General features: G+C 36.4%; 1 protein-coding gene across 1 annotated transcript in view; it reads right to left on the bottom strand.

The window, feature by feature from the left end:
* MORC1 (MORC family CW-type zinc finger 1) overlaps positions 1 to 18,753 on the bottom strand; it is a 179,527-nt gene that overhangs the window by 38,752 nt on the left and 122,022 nt on the right. Inside the window, exons 18-20 of the mRNA XM_059165067.1 lie at positions 6,242 to 6,304; positions 4,852 to 5,097; positions 427 to 534 (exon numbers count right to left, since the gene is read on the bottom strand). Of these exons, the coding sequence (XP_059021050.1) occupies positions 427 to 534; positions 4,852 to 5,097; positions 6,242 to 6,304 (417 nt within the window). The remainder of the gene's footprint in view (positions 1 to 426; positions 535 to 4,851; positions 5,098 to 6,241; positions 6,305 to 18,753) is intronic.

Here is an 18,753-nt window from a genome sequence, read left to right as displayed (position 1 = left end):
GGCTCCCTGCTATAAATTACAGAAAGTGTCATATGCTTTAGGTTTGGGAATGTAGATTTCAGGATGATCTTCAATTTTTACAAATATATTTTATATACAGGTATATATACCTGTATATATATTATATATACATAAATTGTATGGATTTGCATACTATTAAAGTTTTTTCACCCTAACAACTCAAATAAAAAGCATCATGATTAGCTGTCAGAATGTATATGTCTCAGTGCCATTTTCACTAGTTTCTATAGCCTTAGATATGTAACTAACTTTTCTGAGTCTTGTTTCTTCACCTAAAAACTAAGTTATTCAATTAAATGTTTCATTACTTTGAGGTACTAATATGACATGCTTCTTGAATTCCTCTAATTTTCATGAACGCAAATCAATCTCAAGGTGTCATTTAGCCTATGAACTTTATCTCACCAGGATTATATCTGGATAATCGCCATTGCTGGTTTCAACTTCAATCAAAGCCTTAGATTCCTGCACAAGGTTTTGACTCTCCTTCCTATTAATTTCCCAGGAAGAGGCCTGTGGCAAGATATTAACAGGAACTATATGAGAGTTAGCAGCAATCACTGGTACATACTAAACCACATTCATTCAGTCTCTATTCACTTCTGTAGAGAAGCAAACTTCTGGGGGTGCCTGGGTGGCTCAGTCGGTTAAGCCTCTGCCTTTGGCTCAGGTCATGATCTCAGGGTCCTGGGATCGAGACCCACATCGGGCTCTCTTGAGTAGAGAGCCTGCTTCCCCCTCTCTCTCTGCCTAACTCTCTGCCTACTTGTGATCTCTCTCTCTGTCAAATAAATAAATAAAATTTTTTAAAAAATAAAGTCTTAAAAAAAATAAATTTGTGGGAAATATGGAAAATTCAATTTCTGATCTTTGCCCTCAAGAAATATATGATTTAGGTAAGCATTTGTAAAAGTTAAAAAACAATACACAACAATAAAACAATACACAACAATAAAATAAAAAAACAGTACACAACATAAGGCAAATTAAGTGTGAAATGAGTGCTGCAGACTACAAGCCTCAATAGTGAATCAAACAATCTTCATGAATTACTGCCCATACACTGAATAAATACGTCTCATGTGGATATACACGTTGTTCTTAAAATTTAGGTAGATGTTGCTGTGGGGACATAAGATATACCTTCATTTCAAAATATCTATAATGGCTTTCTGTTATGTAGTTTTTAATCGGTAGATGGACAATGCCTATTATTATGTGAGATCTCTGTGTCATTTTTTTAAAAAAGATGTCTTCACACTTGAAAAGATGGGAAACAGCTGGTATGAAAAATGTATGATGCCGGGAAAGGTCTCTTTTGACTAGAATGGCTACTAGTAGGTGCTCGGCTTCTCGAGAGCAAGAATTGTGTCAACCTCTGCAGCCTCAGCACCTGGCCCCACAGAAATGCTTAGCATATGTTTGTTTGCTGGAATGAATTAACGAAGGACACTGAGAGAACATAAAAGGGAATTAAAAGCTGCAGATGTAGGAAACAATAAGAATATTATTTTTACTGGGAGCCCCGCTTTCAGGAAAAGCTGTTGAGGGTAAGGAAAGTAGAACCTTCTGAGAAACACAAGGAGGTGATAAAAATAATTCTCTAGGAAGAGCAATTAACTAACAATTAACAATTAATTAATCACCTGTGTTAATAAAATTGAATTGTGGTACATTTAAGTTAAAACATTAACTAATTCCAGAGCTACTCTTATCAAGGTTTTAGAGCACATTATAAGATTGACTCGGGCATATCTGTCTTCCTAATTCCATCTACTTAGGCTAATGATAAAATTAATGATACTTCTCGTGCCTCTTCTGGTAGTGGTAATGCCCAGAGTGCTTACTGGACAGAATATTAGAAATTTACGGCAAATACTCCTCAAGTAATTGAAAGTTGTTTCAGTTGAGGTTTAAATTTTGGTTAAATTCATTTTTCGAATGTTACAGAATTCCAGTCTCCTGATCTGCCCCAATTCTAGATTTTTGTATAGACTATCTTCTGAAGTGAAATTTTCTTGCATTTCCAAGAGTTGACATCCACCTACCTCCACGTCTTCACATTCCACTTGCTAATCAGTCCATTCCAATCTGATTTCTACCCCCTTCACTCCAACAAAAACAATAAAATTCTTCGGAGATCGCCCCTATTAGCTCTAAGTCATTAAATAAATGGACTTTTTTTAGGCCTTTCAACAGAAGCTAGCCTCTCTGACTAACTCTCCTTGAATTGACATTTTCTACCTCTTGGTTTTAATGAGGAAATAAGTACCTGGCTTGTCCTCTTCCTGCCCAATCATTCCTTCACCATCACCTGGACACACTTACTCCTTATAGCTAGCCATGAGATGGTAAAATCCCTCAGGCTTCTGTCCAGTCTTTCTTTTCTTCTTACCCTTACTCCTCACTCAGAATGTCCTCTTTGAGGTCTCAAACTGATTTACCACCAACAGACCCAGCCACCTTCTAGAATTTTCTATTTCAAAGAACGGAACCACCATCGAACCAGGTGCAGGGCCCAAAAATACTGTAGTACTTGACATTCCCCTCTGTTTCAACTTCTGTACCTAATACATTGCCAGCACGGGTCAGTGTCTCCTCCTCAAGACAAACACACAAGGAACAAATGCACCCCCTCCTCTGATTGGCCGCCATCACCTCAGCCCAAGCTGCCAGTGTTTTCCCCTAGGAGACCACTGTTAATACGCCCCTGACTGCTCTGCCCATATTCACCAGAGGCTTTCATACTCAGCTAACAATTTTCTCTAAAGGAAGATCTGATCATACCACCTCCTTTCAGTGGTGTCCCACTGCTTTTAGGATAAATGCAAAACCCCTTGTCAAAGTCTGTAGGCCCTGCATGGTTCTGGTCACTCTCTAAGCTTCTCACCCCACAGTCCCTTTCCATCTCTCCGCCCTGCCAGAGCTTCCTTGTCTTCGCAAGGTACTCTGTATTCACCAGCATCCTTCTTTAGCGTATGTGTGCATCCTTTGGAAATGCTCTTCCTCTCTTTTTACCAATTTAATTGGGATTCAATCCTAAAAATTCAGCCATTGTTTTCACAGGATTTTTTCATCACTTTGTCCCATTCAGTCCCTCCAGGCAGGGTCAAATCCTTTATTATAAGTACTCATGCTACTAAGTCATTAAAAACTGCCAAAGTAGCAGTTTACATTTGTTTAATTATTGGATTATCTGTCTCCGTGTAAGTTTAATGCAACCAGGGAATGTATGTGGGTTTGCTCACAGTTAAATCCCCTGTAGTTGGCTAGCATACTGAGTGGCACTTAATAGATGATTTTATACACACATACCACACTAAGTGAATCTCTATAGTCTAAAATGTGTTATGTTAACACCAAGGTACTCTTCAACTTCTCAATCACTTATGTTTTTACAGCATAAAACCTACTCATAAAATGGGTCAACAAATCCCGAATCTTGAAATTGCCCAGTTAATGAGTGGAAATCAGGCTTAAAGGAGATAGGGCTATAAAATGATATAACTACTTTTTATATTACATACATGCACTATTTTTGACATAGAAAATGTTAAATAAATATCTTCTGAATATTTGAGCTTGTATGTATATAATTCAAAGTAATTATGACCAATAATTCTGTCGATTGTAGACAGTTTTTTTCCCCTACAGTCTTGAAGAAAGATTTAGGGCCCAAACTTCAAAATTAGAGGGAACTGGTCCTCAGATATTTTAAGAGAATGAGCTACCCAAAAATGGAATAAGAAATACTACCTCCAGAGGTAATACGTTTCTGTCACTAAAGATTTTCTAGAAGAACCTATACACCGTTTGCCAAAGACTTTACAAAAGAATGTGTGAGATATTTCTGCAGTGTAACAATTGTACAGAATAATTCCTTTAGAAAGAACCATGCCTAAAATATCTTGTCTCCCACAATGCTTAACACAGTATCTTTACACAGAGCAAAGTTCAGTAGATATTTGCTGATCAAATTAGTTTACGGCTTTCAGAGCCTAGGGCAATTTATTTGAATATTTTCTCTGGTGGCCCATCTCTACCATTTAAGGGTAAATTTAATTTGGGGAAAGAGTAAAAAGTCATTAGAAATCAAACCTGATGAACAAGGCAGATAAGGTAGGCAATGAACTTTGGGTTACAAAAGATTTTAAATGGTGGTGAGATATTATCTGCTACCATCCACCACTGAATCTGGCATAGGTTAAATGACCACTTAATTGTAGGTATTCTTATTAATATACGCTAAATCTAAGAGCAAGTTCTCAAAAGGGGATTAAATAAGAATAATACTGTAAGAATGAAAGTGCAGTGATTCTTTTGAAAAAAAAAAAAAAAAACTCATTTGGAAATTGTGGGGTGGTGCATTTCTTAAAATCAGTCCCAACACTTAAGCGTATTATCAAGATTATATCCCATTTTTCCAGAACCTCAACTACTGGGGTAAGTACCTATTATAAAATCTGGCTAAGAATTTTTGCTATAAAGCATCAAATGCAGGATCCTCCAGATTATAGGTTCATCCTATATGAATATGTTTCTCTCAAATACAAATCTTAAATCCTTTTCCCATGCAGGCATTCTTAGGGCCCTGTTAGTTGGTTGAGCATCACACAGTGCACTGATGTGCTGGTATTAGCCTTCTGACGTTTCTTCCAAAAGAGAATAGGGAGGAAAAAAATAGAAATTGGGACTGGAAACTACACTGACAATACGCATGCTATAATTAGAGTGCTTTAAAAACGTGAAAATGAAGCAGAACCTTTGCCCAGTACTATTTCCGGAATAAGTGAATGACCATACATTTTGCGGATAAGAAAAGAAAAACACCTGGGACCTCTGGACTGGGCTGACGTTTTCTGGCAGGGTGGCTGGACGTCTGGGCTGCTGAGGCTTTGCTTTCTTCTGTGGAGACTTCTTCATAATTTTAGTGTCTGTAATACATTCCACATCAGAGTCTGTCCCTTCTGTGTTTCTCTTCCAGCCTCTGTGGCTGACACGAAGCTCAAAGGAGGCAAGGGACCCCTGCTTCAAGTCATCGCCCCTGGGCCTGACTTTCTGAGTTATTGTGTTTTCCTGAAGTAACAAAAAACATGTTTTCATTTTGGGGGAGCCAGTTTATTTATAATTAATTATCATTTCCCTCAAAACCATATGACATTAGGTGATACTTATTACTAATAAACACTGTAAAAATTTTAAAAAGCAGAAGTGTAGAAAATAGGCTTTAGCAAATATATACCATCGTAAGGTCTCACTCAGAATTTGATTCAGCAGAGGAGGCCTGAGCCAAGAAATTTTCTAATTCTGGGATGCCTGGGTGGCTCAGTCATCAATCATCTGCCTTCGGCTCAGGTCATGATCCCATGGTCCTGGGATTGAGCCCTGCATCAGGCTCCTTGCTCCGTAGGAAGCCCGTTCTCACTGTCCCACTCTCCCTGCATATGTTCCCTTTCTCGCTGTCTCTCTCTCTGCCACATAAATAAATCTTAAACAAAACAAAAAACAAAAAAATCCTTCTGATTCTGAGGATGCAGAAGACTACAGACTGAGAATATAGTATGTTTCCTGACTTTCTCCCAACAGAGGTTTACTTGCCTTTGGTTCTCTGGAGCAAAAAGTCAGTAATCTAGCTATCAAACCCATCATCTGCATGTTAAGAAATAACTAAAATTGTAGTTTTCCGTATGTACATGTTCGTGTGTGATTGGTATAACTGAAAACGCCAAAGGTTAAAAAAAATATTCTAAAACTTCCATTTTAGATTTCAACAGACATTTGAGGAATATAATAGAACACAAAGGAACCACAAGAAACAATGTAGGAATTGCAGATACAACATATTTCTAGGCAAATATATATCCACAGACTGAATCAATGTATCTTTCTATATATATGATTACATATATACATATATGCATACATAGCCATAGAAAATATGGAAAATACATTATAATATTTAAAACAGTCATCACCCCCAGATAGTAAGATTATGGGTGACTTAAATTTTATCTATCTCTTATTTACTTTATTTTCAAAGTTTTTCCTAGGAAACATGTATCACTCTAATAAGACAAACAAATAATGGTAGTTAAAAATATGTGTTAGGGTTTCACTCTCTGAGCCTCATTACCCATGGTGACATTTGGCCCTTGAGAAAGTCTTACCCTTCATATGGGAAACATGACACAAATGGCTAAATCCTACTTTAATTACTCACCTTACATGTTGAAGATCCGCAGGTAGTAGTAGACTCGGTGATCCTATTTGGTATAAACTGAGGCTTTTATGGGGGAAAAATGGTTAGATGAATGTAAGTAAAAAAACCTTTCAATTGAAATATTACAATAATCCAACAGTCTTCATTTCTTAATGGAGTTTCAAGATTGCACACCTTCACTAATAACTGTTTAAGGGGTCCGTTGTAGTTTAGATCTATTGCAACTCTGTTGTAATGACTGGTGACCAGGTAAGATGAGAATGCAATGGTCTGTCAAACATCACAGATCAGATGTCTCCTGAGCAATTTCAGGAGCCACTATATCCAACAGGCCCCCACAGCCCCTGTCTGCTTTATCTGGAGGCCCTCTGTCCTGCACGTGCAGGTCCCAGCATCTGGAATGAATCCTGACCTTCAGCAATAGCTCTGGTTCAGAGCTCGGGGCTGGAATGTCAAGGCACTTTTGAGGGCAGACTGGCCTCAACGGTGTCCCTGATACCGGGATGCTGCTTGTGCTTACAGGCACAGCTGAACAGAGAGAGGAAGCAATTGTTCTGCCTGTAAAAGAAGTGCCTTTTAAGTTAATATTTTGATGTGACGATGGCCATGTTAAAATGATGAGACATTCATGAAATACACCGAGAGAAGATAAAGAATAATACAGGCCCTACCCCCAGGCTCAGGTTCATTCCGCCTGGGATGTGAGCCTGGTTCGGGGTCTGCTTGGACCTCCTTTCTGGTAGAACAACCATTCATGTTTACTGGACCACAAACACCTGTGTGGGAAACAGCTCAGTGGCCAGATTCTCTGGGACACAACATTTCCTTTCCTCTTGTAAATACCTGACTCAAAATTGGGAGTCCTGACTGATGAAGAGTTGGTTTTGCTCTGATAAAAATTTTTCTGAGATGGATGGCCTGCACAGATTTTGAAATAGCACCTTTTCTTCTGAGACACAAAAGCCTCTTGGAACATCCTATAAACTTCACATACCTTTCAAGACAACCCTTCAACCCTTCCAGAACAGAATTATTTTTCTTCTATACCTGCACCTGCCTTCAACCAGTACTACTTTTTTTTTTTTAAATTTATTTATTTGACACAGAGAGAGATCACAAGTAGGCAGAGAGGCAGGCAGAGAGAGGAGGAAGCAGGCTCCCTGCTGAGCAGAGAGCCCAATGCAGGTCTTGATCCCAGACCCTGGGATCATGACCTGAACTGATGGCTGGCAGAAGCTTTAACCCACTGAGCCATCCAGGTGCCCCTCAACCAGTACGTCAAACGCACTCCCCCTCCTGACTAGTGACATCACCAAACATCCAGACACCAAAGCTAGGTTATCTTTGTTCCATCATCACCCTCGACCCTCTACCTTATCAGTGGCGAAGTCTTATAGATTTCTTCAATTAAATGTCTTTTAAATTTGGAATTTTCTCTAGCCTCAAGTCAACATATTGTTTTAAGGTTTTTACCATCTTTTGATTGAACTATTTTCTATAATCTTGTATTACTTGCTTCTGCTCCCTTCCCCCTGGTCCCCCAGAGAAGAATTAATGCTTTATCTTCTATAACCCCATAACATTGCTTCTTTTGAGATGTTTATGCAGATAATATATTCACATGGAACAACACACAATTTTTAAAGTATATTTGGAAAACTCTCCATACTACTCTATTCTTCATTTGTCCAGTTCACATTCCACTGCTGTTGTTTTTCTGTTTATCTTTCCAGAGTTCTGTTTATACCTCATACAGAAGCATATATAAATAAACTTTCTCTACCTTTTTGAGTATACTATGAGTATACTATGCACACAGTCTTTATCTTGTTTTTGCACAAAGGATACATCCTAGAGATCTTTATTAATACTTAAAAAACTTCATTTCCTTTTATAGATGTGTCATATTCTAATAATGTACTGTTATATAAAAATTTATTTAACCAGACCTGCTGATAAACATTTAGGTCTTCTCAGCATTTCATTCTACACAGTATTTTATAATGACACATAAAATAGGTAATTTTGTAAATAGATAATTTTATATTTATGTATATATAATCAATTTCTAAAAGTGTAATTTCTGGATCAAACGGTATATGCATATGTAATTTTGATAGACACTGTCTACTATCTCCACCAGGCTTTTTGGTGGCTCAGCATAGTCATCCTTGTGACTATTTCAAGAGCAGTGATTAAAAAGTACATTCTTTATTTTGAGAGTAGAGAGTATATATCAATTATGTATACATGACTATTATATATTATTGATTGTTTAGACATTCTTAGGTTGAGGGTTAATTAAAATTTCCTATTATCAGCATGATTGACTCTTTTTCCATGTATCATTTGTAGCTTTTTGCTTTATGGAACTCAACACGATGTTAGCTGATATGAGAGATTCATAATGGATACATCTTTATTATAAACTGAAGACTTTAGTCTAATTTAATGCCCTTCCTTGGTTATTTAATGTTTTTTTCTCTTGAATTCCAAATTAATATTAGGCTGGACCCCTATTTGATTTTTGTACATCTGTTTGAGATCACACGTTCAATCCTTCTGAATTGCCTTTTTTAAATATATTAAAATATAATTTGTAAACATTTTGCTTTTATCATGAACAATGCAGTTTTTAAGCTATCTAAAGTACAAAAAACAAAACAAAACAAAAAAAATTAAGTACAAATGTTGCAAGGAGAAGCTAGACAATAAGCAGTGGATGTTACAGAAATATAATATATAATACAAGTTTAATGTATAATTAGAATATTAAGTGGTTTCTGAGTATTACATTTTTTCATCTTTGAACCATTTCAAGGCAGTGAATTTCTCTATTCTCTTGGAAAATGTCTTTGGGGGTAATCTTACAAGATTATTTTCAAATTTCTTTGAAATTATTTAAATATCACTTAACCTTACTTTTTTTTTTTTTCTGTTTCCTAAGAGACCTAGGTCTGTCAACTCTCCAATGTTAAATATCACTGATCTTCCTAAAAACCAATATGTTTCTTTTTTTTTTTTTTTTATTTCTTTTCAGCGTAACAGAATTCATTGTTTTTGGACTACACCCAGTGCTCCATGCAATACGTGCCCTCCCTAATACCCACCACCTGGCTCCCCCAACCTCCCACCCCCTGCCCCTTCAAAACCCTCAGGTTGTTTTTCAGAGTCCATAGTCTCTCATGGTTCACCTCCCCTTCCAATTTCCCTCAATTCCCTTCCCTTCTCCATCTCCCCTTGTTCTCCATGCTATTTGTTATGCTCCACAAATAAGTGAAACCATACGATACTTGACTGTCTCTGCTTGACTTATTTCACTCAGCATAATCTCTTCCAGATGGGCATCTTCTATACAGCACAGGATCAAGCTTTGCCTTGTGATGCAACCTCAAGTTCCTTGTTCTTTATTAAGGTAAAGTTTAAGCCATTTGCATTTATTAATACCATGTATGTGGTTGGTATTAGCTGTCATATTATTTTGTTTTTATTAAAAATTTATCTTAAGTTTTTAATGATACATTCCATTTTCTTTTGTTTTGTTTGGATACTTCTTCTGATACTATGGAGGATTTTTCTTTCCCCCCAAGGAGATACCATTACAATGATGATTTTATAAAACTCTTATTCTTAGTTCTTTCCATCTTTACATATTATCTATAAGTTTCCTACCCTGGATGATGATGAAATTTATTTTCTCTACCTTCTTTTTTTCCACTGTTTACTGGTATTCTCTTTCTTCATATTTACATCAGTACAAAAAGTATGCTTAAATTGCTTCAGTCTCTCTCCATCTTTTTATAGATGAAGCAAACAAATTACCTTTTACCTTTTTCCATCCTTGACTTTTTTTGTTGGTTGAATTATTTCTACGTTGCCAGGGAATTTACATTCAGTTTGCTACCTAATGTTCCATATAGCTTAGCCTATAGTTTAACTATAGTGATGGTCTATATATAGCCTATAGTTAAATATAGTCAATGGCTAATCCCAGTTTTCTTGCTGTAGAATTTTCAGGTATATCTTGGCTGGCTGAAGTTTGATCTTGTTTTCCTCTAAAAGGGATTCCTGAGTTTGTTTGTTTTCCTGCTTTCAAAACTATTTGTTTGTAGGCTTTTTATCTGAAGGATGGTATGATGAATATAAAATTCTTGGTTTATACCTCCTTTCCTTATAACCAATTTCCTTTCCTTATAATCAATTTCTAAAAGTGTAATTTCTGGATCAAAAGGTATATGCATTTGTAATTTTGGAAGGAATTGTAAATTCCTTTACAAATTTAAATTTACTCTACTATCACCTGAGTGAAGTTTTCTGTAGAAAATTTGAAGCCAACCTGATTTTTTTTTTATCTCTGTGATTTGATCTTTATGCCTACTTATCAAAACATTTTAACTTTTTCTGCACAGTTGAGTAACTTTTCTAGTATATGTCTTATAGTCGTCTATTCTTGGGACAGTTTACCCTAACCATGCAGTGTTCTATTTCAAATATGCTGCTTCAAGATTTTTTGTGTTTAATTAAAAGTTTTCCTGGTTTATATCTTTAAAAATGTGTTCTTACCTTACTTTTTCTTTCAGTACTCCAGCTATACAAGTACTGAATCTCCTTTTCCTACTTCCATTATCATTTTCTTTGTAATTATAAGAGGTCCTTCCCAATTTCTATTCATTTTATTTGCTTTTTCACATTTATCTTCTATAGCAGGGGAGAGATAGCAAACTTCTTCTGTGAAGGGCTAGACAGCAAATATTTTAGACTTTGTAAACCACATATAGTCTCTGTTGCATACTCTTCTTTTTTCAATCATCCAATAAGTAAAAATCATTTTTAGCTTAAGGGCCACACATGAATAGGTAGTGGGCTAGATTTGGTCAATGGGTATTAGTTCACTGACCCCTGCTCTACATCCCCATTGTGTTTATCAGAGTGATAATCTACCTTTGAATTCTTTCCAGTTGTATGATTTATTTTTTCTATTTCTCCCTTGAGTTCAACCAAATCATGCTTTATTTTCATTGTCTCTTGCTGTTTCAACATCTCTTCCCAAGTTCTTATATTTCTTTGAGATCTTCCTTCATAAAAACAAACAAACAAACAAACAAACAAAAAAACAAAACTTTTTTTTACTAAGTAAAAACTTGTTTCTATATGTATGTAAAATTTCCTTCTGATCTGTGTCAACACTTTCTATTTTTACATTTCCAGCTGTACTGAGAAATAATTGACATACAGTTCATTGCATATAACTCAAGTGTATATTTTGATAAGATTTGACATATGTATAAAGTCATCATAAAAATCAAGATAATGAATATATTGATCATGCCAAAAAGTTTCCTTGTGCTTCTTTGCAATCCCTCTCTACACCCCTTCCTACCTTCTCTGATCTTTCTCTCAATATAGTTTGTCTTCATTTTCTAGAATTTTTATTAAGTGGAATCATATAGTATGAAAGTTTTTTCTGGTTTCTTTCACTAGAAGAATTATTCTGAAATTAAACCATGTTGCTACGTCAATCAACAGTTCATTCCTTTCTCTTGATAAGTACTACTCCACTGATTGGACAGACCATAATTTGTCCTTTCACTTATTAATCATCATTTAGGTGGTTTTCAGTTTTTGACTATTACAAGCAAAACTAACATGAGCATACAAGTTTTTGTGTAGACATACACTTATGTTCATATGTATATTTGCTTGGTGAAGTGTCTGTTCAGATAATTGTCCATTGTAATTATGTTGTCTTCTTACTGAGTTTTAAAAGTTCTTTACATATTCTAGATACAAGTCTAGTGTCAGATATTGTTTCATAAATATTTTCTCTCAGTCAGTGGCTTGTCTTCTCAATTTCTTAACTGTGTACATTGAAAAGCAAAAGTTTTTTTTTTTTATTTTAAAGGAATCTAATTTGTCAAAACTTCTTTTAGAGTTGGTGCTTTTTGATCATACTTAAGAAATCTTTGCTAAACCCTAGGTCACTAAAATGTCTTCCTATATTTTATTCCAGAAGGTTTTTGGTTTTGACTTTTATATTTAAGCTTATGGTCCACTTCAAGATAATTTTGGTACTGAAGTAAGAGTCAAGGTTCATTATTTTGGGGGACATATGGCTATCCAAGTGTTTTGGTAACATTTGTTGAAAGGTTATTCTTCCTCCCATTGAAATGTATTGGTCCCTTTACTGAAAAACAACAGAATATACATGTGTGAGTCTATTTCTGGACTCTCTATTCCACTGCTCTCTATGTCTCTTTTTATACCAATATCACACTATCTTGATTACTGTAGGTTTATAATAAGTCTTGACATTAGGTAGTGTCAGTCCACCAACTGTTCTATTTCAATGTTATTTTGACTACTGTTGGCACTCTACATGAATTTTAGAAATGTTGGCAATTTCTACCAAAAAAGTCTTTCTTGAATTTTGATTGAGGTTGCTTGAAGTATATAGACCAGTTGGGGAGAAGACACTTTAATAATATTGAATCTTCAAGCTCATGAACATAGGTTATCTCTCTATTTATTTGTTTCATATAATTTTTCAGCAATGTTTTATAATTTCCAATTTACAGATCCTGCATATTTTTGTTAAATTTGTCCCTAAGTATTTTACATGTTTATTTTTTTACTATATTTCCTATGGTAGTTCACAAATTCTAATGCCATTGTATATAGCATTTTTTTTTAAACTTTAGTTTTTAATTGTTTGCTGTAAATATGTAGAAACAGTATTGCCTTTGTATTCAGGCACTGCCTAGAACTTCCTGTACAATGTGAATTGGAGTGGTGAGAGCAAACCTCCTTGCTTAATTCCTGATCTTTAGAGAAGAGAATTTATTCTCTCACTAGAAGTACAATCCAAGCTGTAAGTTTTTTTTTGTTTGTTTGTTTTTTTTGCACATCGCCCTTTATCACATTGAGACAGTGCTCTTCTGCTCCTGATTTGATGTGACTTTTCATCAGGTATGGATTTGGTTGCTTCTTGTCATGTCATTTACATTTTACTGGGTTTTTTCTCTCTTTTATTATGGACTCTGGGGTTCCTGGGTAGCTCAGTGAGTTAATAAGCCTCTGCCCTTGGCTCAGGTCATGATCTCAGGGTCCTGGGGTCGAGGCCCACATCAGGCTCTCTGCTCAGTTGGGAGCCTGCTTCCCCCTCTCTGCCTGTCTCTCTGCCTTCTTGTGACCTCTCTTTCCGTCAAATAAATAAATAAAATCTTAAAAAAAATTTTTATTATGGAATCTTATTTTTATGTTATGCATTTATGTGATGCCTTGTTCATATTTTACTGGAATTTTTTTTCTTTTTGTAGGGTATCTTTTCCAGCTGTTACGCTAGTTCATTTCTTAAACATATAACAGTCAGGTTTTCCAGGACTAGCTCTTTGTCAGAGTTTTCTATCAGAAGGGAGGATAAGATTCTGGGCAAGTTTTCTTTTGTTCACTCCACAAGCCAAACTTTTATTCTCATCTCTCTTTAAACGCACACACACACACACACACAGCCCTGCAACTATGACTTTTTGAGTACTTTCATGTGCATTCCCCAACCAGTTCTGTGAACCAAAGTAGGTCTAGTAGGGCTTCTGTTCCCTCCTGGCTAGAGCAGACAGTGGCTATCACTTTTCCTCTCCAGATACACTTGTTCACTAAGTTTATTTATATGAATCCTTTAGATGTGCTACTGCTGGGCTATTTATTTCTTCCATTTCTCTCCCCTGCCTCGTGTGCAGTTTCTGCATTATCTTGACAGCTTTGAGCAGCCTTGAGCAATAGTTTAGTATGTCTTCTAGTATGACTGAAATTTGAGTTTACGTTTTTGTTGTCTGTTTTCCTTGTTGCCCTTAGAAGACCTCCAGAAAAAAGAATGGGAAAACGCCAAGTCTGCATAGCCACATTTATAACCAGAAGGATCCTATTATAACACTTTACCTCTCTTTATCATTGTACGGATCACACTTAGAATTATATGTTAACATGTGTGTCTCTCTCAAAAGACTGTAAACTTCCGAACTCACTGTTTATCTGCAGTACCTAACACATGTTTAGCACTTTATAGATATTCAATAAGATATTAATGATTCAAGGGATAACTAGATGCCCCCAGAGCCTATGGCTCATCTATTCCCCATAGCTGAGACACTGTCACAAGTCTATTCTGCATGCTTAATGTGACTACTTCCCCACTCCTATTGGATATTATCACATTTTTGAGATGCCTTATATTAAATGCCTGCATATCTTCTCTTCTAATACTTGCATCACCCTAGGATGATATTTGTTCCTGATACAGCAAAATGGGTTGAGCCTAGCCTAGTAACAATGTATGACACAGTTCAATTATGTGGGTTTGCATCATTTTGGGTACTGGCTCCAAGATAAAGACTTTTTCTATACAGTTTTATTGTCATGACTTTGGACCTGTACTAATCACATCACTAAAATAGAATTATGAGTAAATAAAAACTTTTATAAACTCCATAAACTTTCCTCTCTGTATTAATTTCAGGGTTGTGTTTCTACCGAACTTCAGATATTAGAGAACACAGCAAAAATTAAAATGCCTCAACTAGGGGCAGCTGGGTGGCTCAGTGGGTTAAGCCTCAGCCTTCAGCTCGGGTCATGATCCCGGGGTCCTGGGATTGAGCCCCACATCAGGCTCTCTGCTCAGTGGGGAGCCTGCTTCCCCTGCTTTCTCTGCCTGCCTCTCTGCCTACTTGTGATCTCGTTCTCTCTCTGTCAAATAAATTTAAAAAAATAAAATATTTATTTTATTAAATTGATTTATTTATTTTCAGAAAAACAGTATTCATTATTTTTGCACCACACCCAGTGCTCCATGCAATTCGTGCCCTCTATAATACCCACTACCTGGTACTCCAACCTCCCACCCCCCCCCCCACCACTTCAAGCCCCTCAGATTGTTTTTCAAAATCTTTTTTTAAAAATGTCTCAGTTACATTTTGAACAGAAGGACAACATTAATCATGGTCAAATAAAACATTCTAAGGCAATACAGAAGCCAATACCAGACACTGAGATAACCTCCAGATGCCAGTAATAAAGCCTCGAGATGAAGGCAAAATTCACTCATAATTAGAAGAACATGCCAGTAGTTGGCGGAAGAGGCATTCAGTGACAGCCATACTGAATAACTACATTTCCCTGCACGGTTCTATACCCAGAACGTTTCACTGCATTCAGTGAGTAATTTCACAAAATCTACACTAAAGACACACCATATCCTTAATAATATTGGGTCCAGGGTGCCTGGGTGGCTCAGTGGGTTAAATGACTGCCTTTGGCTCAGTTTGTGATCCTGGAGTCCTGGGATCAAATCCCACATCGGGCTCCCTGCTTGACAGGGAGTCTGCTTCTCCCGCTGACCTCTCTCCTCTCATGCTCTCTCTCATTCTCTCTCTCAAATAATAGATAAATAAAATCTTTTAAGAAATAATATTGGGTCCAATTCTTTTACTTGAGTCCTGTTCATCTTGCTCCTTAATTTCATCACATGATTTCCTTCACCTTGTAACTCCAGGGATTGCTCAAGTTAAGTGAACTTACACCAGTCTTTCCATCTCTTAAACCCTACCCAGCTCTTAAGGAATCCTTTTACTTCTTTAAACTTACAGTTCTTCTAATTCTCTCAGGATTATCAATGCTCTTCACAGCTCCTGAAACTTTTATTCTCTTTCAGTTCTTCTCTTTTCTTTCAATTTATCACATTCCTCTTGGCCTCCCTTCCCCGCTCCCCATTCTGCCTGAGAAAAACAATTCATCGCCTCAGCTCTGCTCTACCACACCCATCACAATAAATCCCACCCTTAATCAATCAGATCATTGATCATTTTCCAAGTCTTCTCAGAAATTTCAGGCTGGTAAAATTTGTGTAATTGTTGAACCCACACAAAGTTTGCCTCTTTCACCATCAGCAGATGGCCCTGATTCTTCTTTAGGAAAAAACAAAACTATTAAAAAAAAAGAAAGAAAGAAAAAAAGAAAGAAAAAGAAGAAACAAAACTAGACTAGTAGGTTTGTATGACCCTCCCCCCCTACCTTCTCTCCCATAATCTCAGAGGGAAAAAATGTCCCTCCTCTTACCCTGAATTAAACTCTCCAATGGAGTCCTAATAACCTTTCCTTCCTGTCTTTGCTGGAATCTTTCTGTGTAAGTCATGTCTCATCTCTGCTGCAAAGTCTCCCCCGTTTCACTGGCTCCTATCTCGCGAGTCCAGAAACACTGTCAAACCTCTCCCAATCACAAATTTACCTCAACCCTACCACCTAACTCTCTAGTTACAAACTAACTTACTTTCTCTGCTCCTTCAGTACAAAATTTCTTTGAAATTTTCTTTAAAAATGAGCTGATTGCTCATGGCTCCCACTTCTTTACTTTTCATTGATCTCTCCACCCACCTAGCTTTCTTTCAGAAACTTATCTTGCTGATCTGAGCAATCAGCTCAGTTGTAAAAACCAACGGGATCAAGGCAGTGAGAAGGTAAGCCACAGACTTGGAGAAAATATTTGTAAAAAGAAAAAAAATTGATAAAGGATGTTTATCCAACACACACACACACCTTAAAATTCAAACAATTAAAAAAATCAATCTGACTTAAAAACAAGCCAAACATCTTAATAGACACATCACCAGAGAAGATACACAGATGGAAAATAGCATATTAAAATATGCTCCACATCATAGGTCATCAGGGAAATATAAGTTAAAACAATAATAAGACATAATAAATAGCAATAATAAGATACCACTACATATCTGTTGGAATGGCCAAAATCCAAAATACTGACAACAACAAATGCTGGTAAAAATTTGGAGTAACAGAAACTATCATTTGCTGCTGGCAGGAAAGCAAATGGTACAGCCACTCTAGAAGACAGGCTGGCAGTTTCTTAGAAAGCTAAACACCCTCTTACCACTTGAACCAGCAACAGCACTTTTAGTATTTACACAAAAGAGTTGAAAATAAAGGCCCATACAAAATTCTGCACATGGATGTTTATAGCAGCTTAATCTATAATTGTCCAACCTTGAATGTAACCAGGATCAACTTTGGTAGGTGAATGGATAAACTGTATATCCAGACAATGAAATATTATTCAGTGATAATAAGAAATGAGCTCTAAAGCCATGAAAAGATATGAGGAAACTGAATGCATATTACTAAGTGAAAGAAGCCAATCTGAATTTTCTACATACTGTGTGACTCCAACTATATATATACTGAAAGAGGCAAAACTATGGAGACAGTAAAAAGATCACAGGTTGTCAGAGGTTGAGTGGAAAAAGATGAATGGAACACAGGAGAAGTATTTTTATGGCAATAAATATACTCTGCATGATACTATAATGGTAGATAGATGTTATAGTACATTTGTTCATAGCCATAGATTGCATACCAACAGTGAACCCTAAGGGTCTACAGACTTTGGGTAGTTACAATGTATCAAAATAGGTTCATCAATTATAACAAGGGTACCATGCTGGTGAGGGATACAAATAACAGAGGAGGCTATGTATGTGTGGGGCAGGGAGTATAGGATATATCTCTGTATCCTCCTCTCAATTTTGTTATGAACCTAAAACTGCTCTAAAAGAAATAATAAAGTTTTTTTTTTTAAGTGTACTTAGTGCAATGCCCAGATCACAACAGATACAAATAGATACATCATAGATACAAAGGTAATACTTGCACACTTAACAATTCAGCAGAATTAATGAGAAAAGACCAAAACAAAACACTATAAAGTAAGATCAGAAAGAAAGTTTTCTAAAGCATTAAGACAAAAAGTAGGGCATTTCAGTTTTATCTATTGAAATACCTTCTGTGGAAACAGAGATGACATATAATTAGTGAACTAAAATAAATTGGCCCATGTTAAGTGTACTAAGTTGAAGTTGACCTTAATGAAAAATGTTACCAGTTCCTGCAAAACTTTTCTCTTCTTAATTAGAGATAGATATTTCAACCAATATATTTTTTAATTGTATATTTTGTAACACAGAAATCTACATAACTGTTCATCTGCTTTGGATTCAGTCTCCTTTTTTTAAGGAGTAGTTTACTAACAACAGCATTTTTTTTTTTTTTAATCATCACCATCATCACCATCATCACCATCACCATCATCTTCAGGCTTCAAAGAACCATCACCAACCTAGAAAGCTTGCTAATAGCAGCATTCATTTTTCTAGGACACTTATAAACTCTCCCAGAAAGACTCTTAAGTGCCTTTACATATTTTGGAAGCCCTGAAAACCACAGACTGAATCAGCAAAAGCTGCTCGAGATGAAGGGTCGCCAGCGGCACAGAAGCTGAGGGATCCCCAAGCCGGGAGGATCGGTGGTACCTAAGACTCATCTGGGGACCGTAGTAAAAATGCCAAGATGCCCAGGCTTCAGTCCCCAAGACCCTTGTTCAGTCCTGTAGATCCCAGGGAATCCACATTTTTACAAACCTGTGGCATTCCCATTTAGGTGACCCAGTC

The sequence above is a fragment of the Mustela lutreola genome, chromosome 2 (genome assembly GCF_030435805.1).
Source record: "Mustela lutreola isolate mMusLut2 chromosome 2, mMusLut2.pri, whole genome shotgun sequence".
NCBI classification, from domain to species: domain Eukaryota; kingdom Metazoa; phylum Chordata; class Mammalia; order Carnivora; family Mustelidae; genus Mustela; species Mustela lutreola.
Note: the sequence above shows the minus strand (reverse complement) of the source record. Positions and strands in the feature narration are given on the sequence as shown.